General features: G+C 35.1%; 1 protein-coding gene across 1 annotated transcript; it reads left to right on the top strand.

Annotated features, from left to right (window-relative positions):
• The first annotated feature begins 8 nt into the window (after positions 1 to 8).
• LOC135687804 (ribonuclease P protein subunit p14) lies at positions 9 to 14,217 on the top strand. The gene is made up of 6 exons (XM_065204473.2): positions 9 to 155; positions 1,296 to 1,383; positions 1,569 to 1,645; positions 7,183 to 7,261; positions 7,556 to 12,026; positions 13,696 to 14,217. The coding sequence occupies exons 1-5, from the start codon at positions 85 to 87 to the stop codon at positions 7,589 to 7,591; spliced, it is 351 nt and encodes a 116-aa protein (XP_065060545.2). The 5' UTR covers positions 9 to 84; the 3' UTR covers positions 7,592 to 12,026; positions 13,696 to 14,217.
• Positions 14,218 to 18,611: the final 4,394 nt, after the last annotated feature.

Here is an 18,611-nt window from a genome sequence, read left to right as displayed (position 1 = left end):
TCACACAGCCTCGTTTTAAACAATGATTCCAAGAATAACAAAGATGGTGGCTTGTCAATCGACACGTGAATAAGGATTTTTAACATGAAACCAAGGAGGAAAGGATCGAAAAGAAAAAAGAGTGGAAACAGGATTTGCACGTTGTTTTTAAAGCTGTAAGCTTTAAAGTGGACACTAGTATAAATTTTTGATTGTTAAAATCTTTATCAAAGCCGGTGGAGAAAATCGAGAAGCATCAAACTCAAAACAATTTTGTCAGCATCAATTATTAATTACAATAATTACATTATATGAATTATTATTTACCAGATTATGAACTTTTTACTAGTTACTAGTACGTTTTACTAGATTATTAATAAAAGCAACAAATACAACACTAATAAGACTAACAGACGGAAAAAACTCTTTAGAGCGATGTCGAAACCATGTGATCAGTTCTCGTGTGATAAAGGCGAAGTTTACGAAAAGTTTAATTTGATAATTTTGACAACGGCATAATAAGTTTCGTTAGAGAGTTTAGCTGGGGTACGTTATAATGTCCATTTGAGGCAGAAGTTGAAATGGCTATTTTTCTATTTTTGTCAAATAGTAGTTTGTAAGGTCTACAGATTTTAATCAAAACTCGATACCTTTTCAAAAAATTGTCTTCATTACAAACCCATATATAGAGGCTGATTCTGGACAAGTTATCCCTTTCCTCTTTCATACCATTTAAGTTATTTGGATATTTTGGAATTCAACATTTTGGAAATTGATTATTGTTTTCTCAAACAATGGACAAGTATGACTTCATCAATTCAAAACAAAAGTCAAACCAGGTGCCTGCTGCTGATCAAGTGTTTTCAGTTAAAAGAAGGAAGGAAAACCTTCAGCCATATTATTACCTACCAGATCCTATTATTAGGGGGAAAACACTGTTACACATGCATGATCAAAATTTTTTTGATTAAAAAGTCTGTCTGTGAAATTCCTTGTGAATTAATCTGGCTTCATAATGCCTTTATATTCAAATATGAATGTAAGTACCTATCTTGATTTTTATAGGAATCTGACAACTTAAATGCACACATTGCTTTGGAAAAAGAAGAAAATAAGCAACTTGGTCTAGATTTTAAGCAGGGTTAGAAGGAAAGAGACACTATATCGTTCAATAGAAAGAGGGGCAAAATAGTCAGGTTCATCTTCAAGAAAATGAAAAATGAATTTTGTATCAACTGTTTTTTGTCTTTGAAATTAAAAATATTTTTCATCAAATAACATCTTTCAAATATGAAGTATGTTTTTTTGTGGTTCAGGGAATTGGAAGAAGAAACAAATCATGATATAACAGAAGACATTTTTACATATATCATACAAGCAGCAATCAAATCACTTCATGGTCAGGTAGGAGTCATTTATTGTAAGCCTTATTTTGTTGCATTTTCATTGTATCTAACTATGATGAAAGCAATGGTCACAATTCATGTTTTGAGATGAGTCTCCCATTTATGTTTTAGGCATCTCTTGCCTTTTTTTCATTATACTCGATGATATGCAGCAGGTTTTGTGATAAAATTACTTGGCTTTAGGTTTGTGCTGCTGTGCCATTGGAAATAAAAGAATTTGATGATCAGAATCTAGAAGCAACTCTTCTTTGCCCAGAGGAGTAAGTTACTAGTTTCTTTTTTTAACTGTCTCTTTCTTAAGACATCTATCACACCTTTAATTATATAGATGCTTTTTCAAAGAAATCAGTATCATTGCCAATTATCAATATTTAACTTTATGGCTAGAGTGGTATGAGGTTAAGTCAACTTATGTTGGATATATCAAGTTTACCCAGAAAGCACTTTGCTCACCCATATATGTACTAGGCTGACTTAACAATGAAAAATGACCAACTCAGTATAATTACATCTCCAATTTAAATGACAAGAATCTAAATCATACATTAAATGCAATATTTATTACCTCTGGCTCTCCAAAACCTCAACTAGACAGTAGTTCATTACAAGCTTCCCTCTTATAAACACAAGTCGTGCACAAAATGGTACTATTGCATAATTGATGTAAGTTGTATTGCAATTGACAGCTGAATTCTGCCAGAATATGTAATGCCATGTGGCCATGGACGTAAACAAACAAAACCTAATGTCACTGTGACTTCTACAAAAATAGTAATGTTTTTGCATTGTGTGAAGAATGAATCGTTTTAGAATGGAAATTATATTCTTTGACTGGGGAATGAAGATTGGTAATAGTTTTGTGCCAAACAAAGGAAATCAATTTGGCCATACAAAGGCAGACTGTTGCATGAGTGTTTTAATCCTGCTTTGGTGGGCCTTGTATGTGAAGCTGTTCTCCTTCTAAAATACATATTTTCCATAACATTGAAAAGTGAGATTCTTTTTGTATTGAATATGATTCTGATAATGATGATAAGGCTATTCAGCTTCCCTTGTCAAATCATCAGAAATGCAGTTAGCCAGTTAGCAGATTGGAAGTTTGCTAACAGCTATCAACATTTTTGCTTGGTTAGTAAGTTTGACAACTAAGGTTCATGAGTTTTACAGTGATATTATGGGAAGGAGCCTTTGCTAATGTGCTTTGCGATGATGTATATCTCAGCCAAAATATTAGTTAAGTGTGACATCATCAAAAATCTAGTTTTAGAGTTTTCTAATTTTGACAACGTAATCTTAAAGGAAAGCATAGAATACTCGTTCCAACCCTTCCGATTTAGGCAGGAGTCTCATGGTTTAGGATTTCTCCTCTTCTCCTGATTTCAAATCTAACCTCCCACTTTCAGGAAATTTTCCCTAACTCATTTTTGAAAAAACTGTTGTGCATATAAAGAAAATATACTATTGCATGTGTCACCTTATCTACCGTCTGCGTATCTGACGTTGAAACTACAGCTGGTGAAATTTATCTTGTTTGGAATGTGAACGAGCGAAATACCAGCAGACTTTTTTTCCATGAACAAAGATGAATTTTGTTCAGATGATTTTTTCATAAGTTTCTAGTTTCATTGGGATGCGACCTGCTCTAGCTGTGGTAATTTTGAAAGAACAAACACAATTCTCCATTTTGCTAACGACAAAAATACACTTTCTCAGAAAATCAAATGATTTCTGAGGAAATCAACAGTTTTTTCGGTAAATTATGCCACAAAAGAAAAAAGCAAACATTCTATTAGAGACGATTAATGCTTGACTACTTGCTACATCATAACTTTTTCCGATGAATTGCCTCGCAAAAGCGTAGATCTGTGTGTATAAGTTCCAACAAAGAGCATTCAATTCGACTTGAGCGTTAGAAATGGTGAATTGGAATGTTTTTGTCATCTCAGTCTTTTTTATTGTAGATGTTTTCACATTTTCATAGAATGTCGATACGTTTCGGAAAAAAATTCTTTCCATAAAATATTGTATTCTATATACAGCAGCCATTCTTAAACTCTGGCCCGCGGGCCAACTCCGGCCCGCAGCAAAATTTCATCCGGCCCGCCGAATGCTTTTCACCTCGAAAATATTTTTTGCCAACATTTGGAATCTTATTTATCTTTGGTTTCTTTTGTCCTCTTTGATATTTTTCTTTTTCTCTTTAGTAAATTTTAAATGCGTTCCGTGGACAGTTTCTGGTCTACAAGAGTGTGCCGAAATAGGAAATGCTTTTTTTAATCAATTGATCGTTTTATAGCGTTTAATTAACTCTTTTTTGATTTATTTCTTTTCTCCATCTTACACGCTGTTATGCAAAGATCATTCTAAAACCTTGCGAGACTTTTCCTTTTTCATGTCAACAGATAAAACTATGGAATCTAGTCAGGGCCTAAAATAAGACATTTTTACAGATCCGCGTTTTTTATAAAAATTGGGCGTGGTACTTTGCTGGGATTTGCATCATGGGAGTGGCAAATATAGAAACTGCCATCATAGTGCAAATAGCATGTCCTAATTGGGCAAATTCTTTAATAAATGAAGTATAAGTAGCAAAAGCTGATTCTTCACAATATATGATCTGGGTTAATAAGAAAATTAGCTACATATAGCAATGTCTTGATATGTTCGGGTCTCTGTCAGTTTGTTCGGGTCTCTGTCAAAGTTATTTTTTTCCTTTCACCTTCAAAAACTCCCTTAAATCAGCCTTGCTTCCCAGACTTTGGTATTTTCTGGTTTTTTGGAACTATATCTTTGCAGCTTTTCTCGGAACTCGAAACTTGCGAGATCAAGCATATTAATTGTAATATTTATCTATTTGATAAGTTTTCTGGAGCTATGCTGCTCTCCCCACCCGCTTCTATCTTGTTATAGGTGGGAATCAGCCTCTCTGCATCGACAGAATTAGGGATTGCTGCGATGTCCGGGACAAAAGCTGGTCGAAGCTTTCTTAAGTCTTGTTTACTTATGGAAAGTTCTTAACTGCATCCAGCCCATCAAACCCCTTGGCCGTCATAAATTGATTTGGCCGAAGAAGCAACATTTGGCTGAATTCTGGCAGCATGTTGCAAAAAAACAACGAAAATGCAAAGGAAACAAAAATTTTTGCACATATAATATTCAAAAAAATTTTAAATAATTTCAAAATTGCAAATGATGAATGATGAAACAAAGCAAAGATAACAGACAGTTTTAGATCAAAGCAAGTAAAAACTTTTGTAACCTACAAAGCAAATTTTGATTACGTTATCACTCCAAATAATTAGCAAAAATTTAGCTTTTTTGTATACTGCGTTTAGCTGGCTGCATTTGGCTGCAACCATACAAAATGTGGCTGCCAACCATTCAAAACAACTGGCAATATCCTGAAGGTGGAAAGTCACAATTTTCACCCAAAATGAAACCACAGATGCTGGTGTAAAGTGTTTGCATTTGGTAACGATAGGCAATGGATCAATGGAAACAATGTTTCTTCTAAATAATATCAGAATTATGCCAGAGTTATGCTAGATTCCAAATTATGCTAGGTTTTATGCTAAATGACGATTTTTGGCCAATTTCATGTTAATATTACGCTAGATCAGGTCACACTGGCACCAGCCCACAAGGGAGTGGCTAAAACGGGACTAGCAGGCTTGCCCCTAAATTTTTTTACAGCCACGCCCTTTGAAACACCGGAAACCACTCCTTACAGAAAATATATGCTCCTTTCTGTCCTTATTCATAAACATAACGATTTAATAAAAGATTTCAATTAACATAAAAATACAAAACCGAGTTAGATAAAATACAAATTTGTTCACACAAGATAAAGCACCATCAAAAAGAACAAAACGTGTTCCCAGAAGAACTGCTACTAATGCGTTCGTTAGCGTAAACTTTCAAAACATTTTCTAACCTATTATTGCAAAAAAGTTGAGGAGGACTATAGTCCCTGTTATGCAACATTCCCAATTGAATATTCCTTCCAGCTACCACCGAGAGGCTTATCATCGTTCAGCTGCTGTAGCCTTGAGGGTAATTTTTCCAATGCTTCTCCAATTTAAAACACCTTAGTTGAAATGGTTTATAACTTTCTTTGAAATCTACTGAAAAATATCACATAAAAACCCCAAAATGCATTACGGGCAGGAAATCATAATCTCGGTCTTGGTCTTAAGGCTCAGTGTCTTTTTTGAAGCAAGTCATAGAAGCAAACTAAATTGACATGATGTTTTGAAGTTAAAGCTGTATACAGAGTCCATCTTACTTCAAAATAGCACACAACAATATCGTAAAGCTTCGAGCTTCGAGCTCTGAAGTTTCTTAATTCTTCTTTATTATAGATTGCTTATTTCTTATCGCAATTTTCTTTTAAAAAAATGAGTGCAATACATAAGGCTGGGCTTGGGCATTCACTTCGAGTTGAAAAATGTTCCCATCTCTTTCTTAGGCGTTTCGATTGGTATTTTATGCTGCACTTTTAAGAACATGCATTATTTACAAATCCACACTTTCTACAATTACAGTTCCACATTTTTAATTTACGACTCCACAAAGTGAGTCAGATCCACGCTTATTTTAGGCCCTGAATCTAGTTATGAAAACCATAAGAATATTGCTTTGAATTTTCTCCCGTTAAAATCTATTTGAGGTGCTGTTTCTGGCCATTCCTAGATTAATATAACCTAAAAAAATTTTTAGCGCCAACCATGGTGGCGGCCTTTATTAAATTCATCTACAAATATAAGAGTTTCTTTAAAATACGCTGTGCAGTCCCTCGACCCTGACTTCAGGCGCTTCAAACCGACCCAACAAAAGACTAACGAACGATTAACGTTCTGTCCTAAAAATAGCATAGAACGATTTTCTGACTCAGCCTGGTGCAAGAAACATAAAGTTACAAAACCTTTGTTGCTATGTATCAGGGGTACTTAATTTTTTTAAGTACCGGGCCAGAAAAACATAAAGATTTTCTTCGGGGGCCAGTTGGTTTTCAACTTTTACACACCTTGTGTTAAAAGGCTGCTCAAAATTAGACTCAGATCTCATTTTTACCAGGCTAAGTTAGTGATAAGAAAGACATGCCTATTATTTCGTGCCTGCCAATTTGATCTACCTTAGCATAACCCAAAAAATAGTTTTCACAAAGGTTTTGTAACTTTATTTAGCATAAAATCTAGCATAATTTGGAATCTAGCATAACCCTGGCATAATTCCGATATTATTTAGAAGAAACATTGTTTCTATTGATCCATTGTCTATCGTTACCAAATGCAAACACTTTACACCAGCATCTGTGGTTTCATTTTGGGAGTAAATTGTGACTATCCACCTTCAGGTTATTGCCAGTTGTTATGAATGGTTGACAGCCACATATCTTATGGTTGGCAGCCAGATGCAGCCAGCTAAACGCAGTATACAAAAAAGCTAAATTTTTGCTAATTATTGGGAGTGATACCGTAATCAAAATTTGCTTTGTAGGTTACAAAAGTTTTCACTTGCTTTGATCTAAAACTGTCTGTTATCTTTTGCTTTGTTTCATCATTCATCATTTGCAATTTTGAAATTATTTTAAAATTTTTTGAATATTATCTGTGCAAAAATTTTTGTTTCCTTTGCATTTTCGTTGTTTTTTGCAACATGCTGCCAGAATTCAATGTTGACGTTAGAGTTCCAAGACTTTTGCCAAGTATTGTGGGTTTATATATCTATATACACACATGTATTTTTATAAATGTATCGTAATGTAATGTTGAAGAATCCTAATTCCTTTTTCAAGGTCACTTGTAAAAGTGTGGAGTGCTCTTACTTTACATGGAAGCCATGATGGCAAGAGATGTGCTTTTCTTGTTAAAGGGGTATGGCAAGTCATTGATAAATCTTACTGATTGTCATGTTATTTTATGATTTATATCTTTAAAAAGATCATCAAAGAAATAGCAATTATATGTAAACCGTAAGATATGAGATAATGATATGATATATCTATTCATAAAAGAAGAAAATATTAATTCAACTTTTTATTTTCAAGCAGATACTTAATTGCATATTCTTTGAAGATCAAGTCACATTTGCAATCAGTAATTTGCCAATCAAAACTCAAATGATTTTTGGAATTCTTTCTTATTTAAACCATTTTCCATTGCCTTTAGGTCTCCCCCGAGTCGGAAGCAGTTGGTAATGAATAATTATGGAAGACTGACTCCTTAAAAGTAGCCAGGTGGCAAACACATTTAGAATATGTGTGTTTTCATTTGTGGTTATCTAGATGATACTTATTTTAAGATTCTGCAGAGCAGAGGCTACCACTTTGTGCGTCGGCACATTAAGGATTTTTGCCGGTCAAAAGAAGAAATTTTTGTACTCTTCCTGTAATCTTTTTGCAACAATTGCAACGTATAAACAGTTCTGTAGTAGTTAAACTTTCAAAGTATGGCACTAAAGTATGAAATTTGAAACACAAGCGCATAAAAGCAGCATATAAGGGTATTTATCTTTTGACCACACCCTTTTTGTCGGCAAAATTACTTCTTTACCATCAAAAGAATTTCTTTGCCCTCGCCTCTGCTGCAGAGGTTTCCAATGTAATGTAATTTGTGTCATGCACATGTTCTATGACGTTTTTATCTGAAGATAAGGGTGCCTCGAGTAGGTGACAATTTCAAGATTTCACACCTCAGCTCAGTACCGAAGTCAGTTTGAGCAACCGGCGCAGAGATTTTATTAATTCATGTATTTTGCATCACAGCTTAGCTTTCGTCTCATTTTTTGTTACATTCGATTGTTACTCGTCGATTTGCGTCGTTCTCTGGTAGTCACATCACGTTTTAAAATGTTATTACAATTTGATGATAAAATCACGTTATGTCCCGGACATGTGTACACGTGTCCATTCCAACTGAAAACAACATATGCTGAAGTGCGCGGTGTGTAAAATGAATTCCCAAATAAGCCTTTGTTATTGAAAACAATAATATACATTTATAAATCTAAGTTTAAAGTGCTTTGTTACACAATATTTTAGTTCAAATTGTTATTTTTACTTTATTAGACATTTTGTCTTTCAGGGGCGCATATTAAGGGGTATGAGGGTGAGACACCCCCAATATTTAAGTCGGTCCTGGCATTCCTTAATATAAATATACACAATCAAAATAATATATTTAACTGCAAATTATGAAAAGTGGTGGATTTTTAATTGATTTTTTATGGAACACTTACTGCAGCTTAAAATGCAAGTAAAGAGAAATTTATGTTGTATACTTGATGTCATTGTTGTAAAAGATCTTAAATCGTTTTAAATAAGCACTAATATTCTATACACCCTCATTCGGTCTGAAAAATTTTCAAGCTGCTGTCGGTCCAGGACATATTTATAACCCCTCCCCCAAACAAAGTTTGAATGTGCGCCCCTGTTGCCTTTCTTTCATAACATTTTTTGTAAATGTAAAATCGTGGATATTACTAAGCAACTAAAAGTTCCTCTTACATTTCTGCCAATGTTTAGAATAAAAGTTATCAACACTGAGTTTGATTAAGCTATAAAATTCACAGTCATAACTATTCTACAACAAGGAGGTTTTTGTCACAAGATCAGAGAATCCAAGTCCTTCTTTAATTCTACCACACACAATGGGTCGCTGACTACAGATCCAAGGGTTGACATGACCAAACACTGAGAGTGGCATTGGCTCAGAAACAGGTTTGAAAGTAGGAGAGCCAAGGGAAAATTTAGCAACCATTACAAAAGATTTTGAAAAAACTATTGTTTTGCCAAAAGATGTGGAGGGGGCATTGCCCCCCAGCCTCCTTTTTCGGAGGCTCGGAGTGAAGAGCGTCGCAAGCTACCTTTAATTTCATGCGTAGGAATCGCGAGGTGTGGTCAGACCGAGAAGAAAGATCAGGACATTGCGCTACAAGCATACCTTTTCAGTGTCCTAAATCTACATTCGGAAGCTAGTTAGTTAAAAATATTTGAATAAGATATCAACATTAATGGAAGTCATCTGGCCTGTTTTTAAAGGCTAAGTGTTTGAAGCAGATATGGAATAACTCCGAGTTCATCTTCAAAAATAAAAAGGTATCGGGTAACTGATAACCTATAATTTGGTACTACATACTGGATACTACATTCTGATGAAAAAGTAAAATTCCGCCGAAAGTTTTATGGTTTCGGATCACGTTCTGGCCAAACTTTACTGATTTGATCGGCTCTTTATTCAAATTTCTATCCGAGTATCCTTTCAATATTGAAACATAAAAAATTTTGTGTAGACTGTCAAGAGACACGATATGGTTGTGAGCATACAACAAACAATAGCGCTTGGGTACAACCAAAGAAATATTTGTGTGAATAAAGGGAAGACCACGATAGCAGGCTGCTCGACGCGCTCCCATGGAATAATTTCGGTGAAAAATCGATAAAATAATAGGAAATAAGTAACACCGCAACGCAACGAGAATGAACAACAGCAAATACACGTAAATTGATGAAGGCTAGTGTTTCGCCCCGTTTTACGGGGCTTCATCTATCGAAGAAATATTTAACTTTGAAAAGTCAAGGAGTGTTTAAAATATTTATCACATACTTTTAAACTATGAATCAAAATGATAGACTTGAGTTGTCCCAGAATAATTTTTCATCTAGGAGAGTCAAATTAGTCAATTAAGCAGATTAGGTATCCATTAGGAAATCGTATTGTTAGAACAATAAATAGAACCTATAGACCTTTTTATTTGTAAATGGCTTTGCAAACATTTAGTAAACTAAAGCTTTTCGTCTGACACTCTTCACAGTATAAAACGTCAGAACATACATCGAAAACTCTACGCTAAGAAATATATATACCCAGTTGTGGATCGAAATAGGCCAATCAGAAACACGAGCACATGACTCTAAAGGTTGACCAATCAGTGCCGCTTGCCTATTAGAATGTTACCAGTGGAGTCCTAAGGTGAAAACGAACTCCTTTTGTCTACACAGTAGCGGTTTATTCGTGCTTAAGTAGATAGATTCTATAACTGCTAGGTGGAATATCGGGCTTTACCAATAATCCGAAACATGTCGCCATTATAGTTTTTTGCACAATCTGGGTTTTCTGGCAAATGCTGCCCGATAGCAGAATCGCAGGTTTTAGTAGCAATTTTGGATTTGCAAGACCGAGGTGGCTGTTCTCTTTGGGGATGTGTTTTGTTTCTAATATTAGATGGAACATGTTGTTTTATCCTATCCTCCAATCTTTGGGTGGTGCGTCCTACGTAGCCAGAATTACACTGGCACGTAAATTCATATACAACTGAACTTTTTTTGTGGCAGGAACGCAGTCCTTTTGAATGGACGGAAGGGCCTTTTTCGTACTATAAACACTAGTTTACGGTATACACTAGTGAGAAATCCAGTGTCAGATTTTTCAACCAAAACATCCAGAAATGGCAAGGAGTTATTTTCTTCCTTTTCAAATGTAAAATGTAGGGCTGTGTAAAGGCCATTAAGGCGTTTTAGGAAAGTATCACACTCAGCCTCTGTTTTGAAAATAGTATATGTGTCATCCACATACCGAAAATAGACACCTGGCTTTTGGTCGCAGTCAAACAAACGCTCTTCATGAAAGCCAACAAAGATATTGGCCAAAGCAGGTCCCAGAGGGCTACCCATAGCGACACCATCCTTTTTGTTGGTACATTTCATTGTTAAAGCTGAATTCAACTGAACATGTTGCAGTTTCCATCAGTTCAATGAATACTTCCTCTGGGAATGGTGGGCTATTAAGCTCGCTCCGGTACAAAGCGTCGGCACATATTTTGATGGTCTCATTCAAAGGGACATTAGTGAAAAGACTGCTAATGTCAAAAGAACACATGAAAGATGTTTCGTTTTCGATGTTCAAGTTTTGCATGAACTCAGCGAACGTAAAAGAGTCCTTGATACAATGTTTTGAATATTTTTGAAGAACAGAGTCCAAAACTTCAGAAAGCCACTTAGCCAGTTCGTGTTGTGCTGAGCCAATCATAGACAAAATGGGTCCAAGTGGAATATTCGGCTTGTGTATTTTAGGGAGGCCATACATTATTTCAGTTTACATTAAGGAGATAGGAAATTTCTCGGTTGACGTAAAATTTGGTCCACAAAAGTGCCCGGTCTATCTAAAACTACCCTGGATCGGTAACAGCTCCCTACGTTTTGTACCACCAAAATATGGTTTACCTTTTTATTTACCATTGTGCCAAGTAGAACCAACATAGCAAAATACATAATAGAAAATATTATCGAAAAATGTGAGAAATTAATTTTTAAAAAAGATTTAGATTAGATGAGTCGAATGTGTGAGAAATGAATTAATTCGTATATATGATGTATTGCTCACCCCAGTGCTCTCCTACGAACGCGGACAGGTGATATTGGCCCAGTGAGCACTGATCAGTGCCAGTGAGTTGGAACTGCGCTGGAGGGTTTTGAGATATTCTGATTGGCCAGACAACGATCTTGCACATGGGTTTCCTCGTGAACTTTGGATTTGTTTTGTTTTTGTTCTCGTTTCTTCCTGTTCTCACGTAAATCAAAAACTGAGATCTCGTTGATTTGTTTGAAGAACTAAAAGCTGGCTCAAATTTTACAAGTGACAGGTAACTTTTTCATAGATATTCACGTCTTATAGTTACATTTGATGCTGTTTTAAATAATGATTTCAAGTTTCCTAGAATATATCAATGACTTTTTGAAATCCTGTTCCAGTTAATAAAATTCATGTCTATTTTGATTCAAGTGCAGTTTTTTGTTTTTATATGCCGAAATATATGCAAAACGTTACAATTTTCGAAGCATAATCAACAAACTGGAGCGCTGGGTGGAAATGGTATTAATCCTGCTCCTAAGTTAATTTTCCCTTTTTTTAATGCTCCTTGAGTAAATTCTCCAGATTGGTTGTATAGCCTTTAGGAGTTAACGATTGAAGATTGAAGATTTAAGCTGACAGGTAGCGGTGCACGAAAGATTTACAAAAGCGTACTTTGTTTATTGGACCGAATTCAGAAGCACGTAAAGTGGGGTAGCTACGGGTGGGGATGTTTCAATTATTAACGATGAAGAATATACCTGAACCGAAATGTGTTTAAAATTTAGAGAATTAAAAAGTTGCAAAACAAGTCTCCCAATGGTTAGCTTTCCTTTTAGTGGATTTCTTAGTGGATTTGGCTCCTGGTTGTTGAAATTCTAATGAAGCATAATTTATCTTAACTTCTTCAACTTCAACATTTCATTATCAGTATATTTTAAATAATTACAAGTGATACGATAGTGCTAACATAAACGATTAGAAGATTTGAAAAGCATGAAATTGTCAGCAAGAAAAAATTAAATACTGAAGGACACGTAGAAATAACTCAGAGGAGCTTTCGAGCTACGTGCCCTTTTGTGATTCTACAGGTTACATTGTATATATTTAAAGAAACAGATTCAAGGAAAAACATATATGTGAAGTTGTATCAATAACAAAAACAGCAAGAATATATAATAAAGAAACGTAAGAAAATAAAAATTGATATAAAAAGAAAGTAGAGAACTAAAGAGAAGGGGAGTGCAATTCAAAAGTTGATCATAAGATGCTATTTGAAGGCCCATTGATTTTTTTGGAGATATATTTTCAAGTGCTTATTAAACGTTTGTTTATTTTTTTATTACGCAATTCAAGAGGAAGAGAATTCCAGAATTTAACATCCTGATAAGAAATAAATTTTAATCGATAATCAGTAGCCCCAAAAGGACGGGAGAACAAGTCTTATAAATGCATGGTTGGCTTTGTAACCGATGTGGTTAGAAGATAGATTTTTTACCTTGATTAATATTCAATAACTTGCACCTCTAGACAAAGTTAGTAATTTTTTTCAAAGAGATACAATTTTGGGTTTAATTTTGTTTCTTTAAATCTGGGGAATTTTTTTTCAGTAGATTAATGTTATACACAACTTCACTTATTCTGATATGTAAAAGTTTAAGTGGATAAGCCTGAATTGGGGGGTTCAAAACGAAAGATTTTCATTGGAAGAAAGTCTATCTAATGCAAAGTTGATACAAACTGCCAAAATTGCATCTAAAAATGATTTGTTAAACTTTCACACTTATTTTTCACTTGGTGCACCTTCTTTCACAGATTTTCACTTGTTAAGAACCATTTTTGCTGTATTTAAGGCAGTGGGTCTTGGTATCCTTGTGCTTTCTGTTTTTTAGGCTCATTGTCTAATGTTTAGACTCTGCAACTAACTAATTCTGCCCTTCTCTGCAATTTCATTTTTGCAGATATTTTAAAAGATGAAGCGCAAACTCCCTGAAGATGAAAAGCATACTCAACATGGCCTGCACTCATCTCAAATACCTCTGCAAGCCCTCATCATTGCGAGAGCAAGCCCTAGGCAACCAGAAACTAATCCTTATAGTAACAGAGTTTTGATTTTGAAAGGATTGCCACACATCAAAACTTTACATGAATTCAAGAGCCTTCACATCTTCTAACTGGGTGAATACAAGCACAAGATTTGTTCCAGCCTTCATTTCTGTCTTGATTATAACATCACAAGAAATATAACTTTTACATACTTAGGCATGACAATTTTATAATTTCATAGACACATAGCACAATTAAGCAACTTCTGTAAATTAGTACTTGGTCAGACATGTAAATATAATTTTCAGTCATATTTTGTTTTTAATCACAGTAGGGTTTATAAAAGATATTAACTATAATAGTTTTGTTTTAAACATGATAATTATGTAATAGACCTACATGTTAGACACAGAGTAAAGAACTAATCATTTTTGCAATCTGTTTCTTTATCCTATGTTTAAATTATTCTTTGTGTCAAATAATTGAAGATCAACATAAAGTTTTGGTTTTTTGAATCAAAATTTGCCCAATTTACAATTTGGCATGGTTTTATAAAAAACATTGCAAAAGCACCATTAACTACTTAGTAGAAAATGATTTAGGAGGATTGAAACTCAGCGAGATGATGAAAACTGACAAACAAATTTAAAGGTCATTGAAATGGAAAATGTGTTTGGAATCGAGAACATATTATGGTATGATAATATCTAGTACTACAACATTCTGCATTAGACCAAAGAAACTATGGATTGGAAAATGCATGGTTCTGGGAATGAATCACTTACTAGATAGATTATTCAAGCCACATCTTTCAGACTACCAAAAATTGCAGAAATTAATTTTTGCTAGTAATTTAAATAATGGAAAAAATTTGAGTTTTCACATATAAATTTTCATGTACAAGTGAAAATATAAGCACAGAGTAACACTAAAAAGGGATGTAATTCTAAGCTCTCTTGGCATTTAGAGTGAACTGATTCAAAACTGAAGATGGAAATTAAATAATTCTAAAATTTCTATGCTTTTGAAAAAAGGGGGAAGTAATAGTGTAAGACAACTACTATGTGAGACAAGGTAAAATTATCAGTTGCTGGATGTCCCTGGTGTATCTCAGTCTCGTTGTACTAACGGTCTCAAATATTAAATTTACAACCAAGTTTCCTATTCCCATTCTCTTTGAATCGCCTCAAAATTTCTCTCTAGTTTTACTGTAAGTTTTTTGGCATTAGTTACCTTGACAAAAATTTAAACAATGACGTTGAGCTACAGTCCCCTAAGCTCCCCTGCACCTGCCAAACTTGAAATTTTGCCATATAAAGTAACCGGGGGGCTGGAGCCCCTCCCCCAATAATTGTCAAACGGGAGTATGTTCTTTTATAACAGTGTACTGAATGAGAAGGAATACAAGGGGCAGCCCCCCCCCCCCCCCACACAATATGAATTTCGTACCAATGACACTGAACAACTAGTAAACCAGGAAACCTTTTAACACACTGCATAAGTCTTAGGGTGCTATTTTCTTTTATTGGTATCTTCTTATTAAATTATGACCAAATCTGATCGTAATAAAGACGCCTGAAGCTCCATAACAGATAAATCTAACAACTTTATACTAAGCCACGAAAACTGCTAGAGATCAAGATTTTGGTGTAAATTCGTTGGTGATAGATAGTAATTTATGTAATTATGCGGATGATACCACAATCTTTTCATGTAGAGCCGGTCTTCACGTAGTATTAGAACCTCTCAAAAGAGACACTTGCTTTTTATCTCCATGGTTTGAGAATAACTACACGAAACTGAGGGTCTGTAATAAAAGAAAGTACCGAATTTACTCCTCTTGGGGTAACTTTTAAAAAAGGTTAAGTTTTCAATCTCATGCTGATAACCTTTGCAAAAAAGCCAGTCAAAAACATCATGCTCTAAATCACATATCAACATTGATGGTACACCTCAACTAGCTCTAACAATGACCTCATTTATAATTTCTCATCTTAGTTATTGACCACTTGTATGGATGTTCCACGATAGAAGAATAAATAATAAAATAAACAAGATTCATGAACGAGCTCTCCGAATCAGATGCAAAGATAGCACCTCCAACTTTGATCAATTATTAACTTAAACTAGAAGAAACGATACGTTATAAAATGCATGCGCTTGAGGAAAAGAAAAATGCCAGAGTTAAGTTGTATGATGGCGGTATACAGAAATGGATAAAGACAAACACAAGAAGTACTTGATTATCACCAGGATATCAACAATGACAGAACAAAACAGCTTAGTAACACAGCTTATAGTGAAAAAGTATTAGCAACATCAAATGAGCTCCCGTTTTTGCCATCATTACGAATAGATTTCTATCAGAGCTGCCAAACTCCAGGTGTAGAGACAAAGTATATTTTGAGGATTTTAGGAGTTTTTGCCTGTAATAAAACAGAAGCTTTCAAAATTCTCATGCTTTATACAGAAGGCTAGGTTCGCCATATGAATAGATTTATTCGAAACATGCACAATCAGAAGACTAGGTTCAGGAAGTTTTCCAAAGTGTACAGCGAATACCTAGATATCAAATAAAGAAATGGCAATAAAACCATGACAAATGGGCCTAGCTATTATATTTTCTATTATTCACCTCAAGAGATAGTTGCTTCTTCATAAACTAAAATTTCTCCATCTATTCACAATTTTACCTGGAAATTGTCTAGTTTCCATACTGCTCGACCTGATAGTCATAAATAAGCATGATTAACAGTCATAAATAAGTATGATTAATTATTTCAAGTAAAGGATTAGGGTTAGGGTTAAGGTTAGGCATAGGGCTAGGGTTAGGTTTAGAGTAAACTAATTACGTCATCAGGTCGAGCAGTAGCCATATGGTCTAGACAGCTCCTTTTACCTGGGCCAGACCATCGCAATCGCGTCAGTCAACTCGAGGCAGCTTTGACCACAGGAAGTGAAGCCGGGAAAAATATCATTTGTACGGCAAGAACGGAGAGGTGCTGTACAAACAATTTTATGAAACGTGCGAAATTAAGCAAAGAATTCAGGCAAAAATTAAGTGATTAAACTGTAAAATATGAAAAACCCCTACGAACGTGAATAATTGAATTTCAAGGAAAATGTGAAGGTAATGCATAATTCTTGGCATTAATAGTGATGGTACCGATCGTTGTTTTTGGAGGATCTACAGTCTTTTTTGCAGTCCCTAAACATTTTTAAAAAAATGAGTTTATTGATCTGATGGCGAATATTTGGTTTGTTCTTATTTATGACTTGTTTTTTAATCTTTTCTTGGTGGACCTTCGCAAACAAACAGTCAAATATTTGAAGCAGATATTTTTAACGAGGTGTATCAAGTGATCACCTTGCAAGTCATCGGTCATGAAACTAGAAGGAATCTAGCAAGGGGTAGGGTTAAGTTTAGAGTAAACTAATTACGTCATCAGGTCGAGCAGTAGCCATATGGTCTAGACAGCTCCTTTTACCTGGGCCAGACCATCGCAATCGCGTCAGTCAACTCGAGGCAGCTTTGACCACAGGAAGTGAAGCCGGGAAAAATATCTGTTTCCAGAAATGTTCTAAAATTTATCTAGGTTGGGCTAGGCTAGGCCTATATGCCTATCTCAACGAAACAGTTTGTTTTGAAAGCAGTGAAAAAGATCAATTCGTTGAAAATTGGCGTGCACATAAAATTCGTGCAAAAAAATCACGTACGTGCACTTGGCACGCTCGATTGTGGCTTGTAAAAAACCTATAAATTGGGTATTGTGTTTAATATCATATCATATCGTATTACTCACAGGGTGGGTTGATGGCTAGGTACTTAATGAAATAATAAGCATGGGCATAATATAAGGGGAGAAAAAAATCGAAGTGGTTGCCCAACAAACAACATCCATTGTTTATGAAAATTTTGCCTGACTGAATCATGGTAGATTTCTGCCTGATTATCGCTTTTTTGGAAACTTTTCAGTGTTGAGGAACTACAGTTGCCGCTACAGCCCCCTTATCTCCCCAGACCCTTGTCTACTACGCCTATGTTAGAAAAGCAAAAGGAACAAAGCAATACGACGACGAGAATCCAATGTCACGAGATAAAATTTTCAAAATAAATTTAATTTAAGTAATAAATTAAATTCAAAGAAAGTTTTGCCGTGAGAAGTAAAGTTTTGCCGTGAGAAATAAAGTTTTGCCGTGAGAAATAAAGTTTTGCCGTGAAAAAAGAAAGTTTTGCCGTGAGAAAGTAAGTTTTGCCGTGAGAAAGTAAGTTTTGCCGTAAGAAAGTAAGTTTTGCCGTGAGAGAGAAAGTTTTGCCGTGGCACCTGTGGGCCACCGTACGTTTTATAGGCGAGAGTGTTTGAAAAAAAGAATGCGGAAAGACGTAGGCTATCTGAAAGAAGTCAGGGGTCTTCAAATGCTGTTCTGATTGGTTTATTTTACAAGGCGAAAAAGTAGGAATGGTTTCTGCTTTTTCGCAGCGAATTTTTCGCTTCGAATTCGCTGTGAATTTTCTAATTTCTACTTCTGCGCATATTTTTCGCGCATTCGCGGCGAAAAATTCCCTTCGCACGAAAAAATTCGTCTCGTGTAAATACACTGAGTCACTTCTTGCCGTGCAATGCGGAAATCGATAGGCTTCACTGCCTTCCTAATCAGTGATGTACAATTCATTGGTTCAAAATGTCATACCTCAGGAGTCACTCAGGTGTGTGAGTCACTCACATTCAACCCATAAAGTCAACCACTTACATTTTGCAGCGAAGTGTATGACACAAGAAAAGATTATAAATCAAAATGCGATGATCACTAAAATTACGGTTGCCATAGG

This window comes from Rhopilema esculentum, chromosome 20 (assembly GCF_057945365.1).
Source record: "Rhopilema esculentum isolate cy_ngs chromosome 20, ASM5794536v1, whole genome shotgun sequence".
NCBI classification, from domain to species: domain Eukaryota; kingdom Metazoa; phylum Cnidaria; class Scyphozoa; order Rhizostomeae; family Rhizostomatidae; genus Rhopilema; species Rhopilema esculentum.
This window is presented reverse-complemented; position numbering and strand designations above follow the sequence as displayed.

Coding starts and splice junctions, on each gene's coding strand:
- LOC135687804 (XM_065204473.2), top strand. CDS start 85: ATGAAACCAAGGAGGAAAGGATCGAAAAGAAAAAAGAGTGGAAACAGG. Junction 1,384..1,568: donor TCAAATCACTTCATGGTCAG/GTAGGAGTCATT, acceptor ACTTGGCTTTAG/GTTTGTGCTGCTGTGCCATT. Junction 7,262..7,555: donor GTGCTTTTCTTGTTAAAGGG/GTATGGCAAGTC, acceptor CATTGCCTTTAG/GTCTCCCCCGAGTCGGAAGC.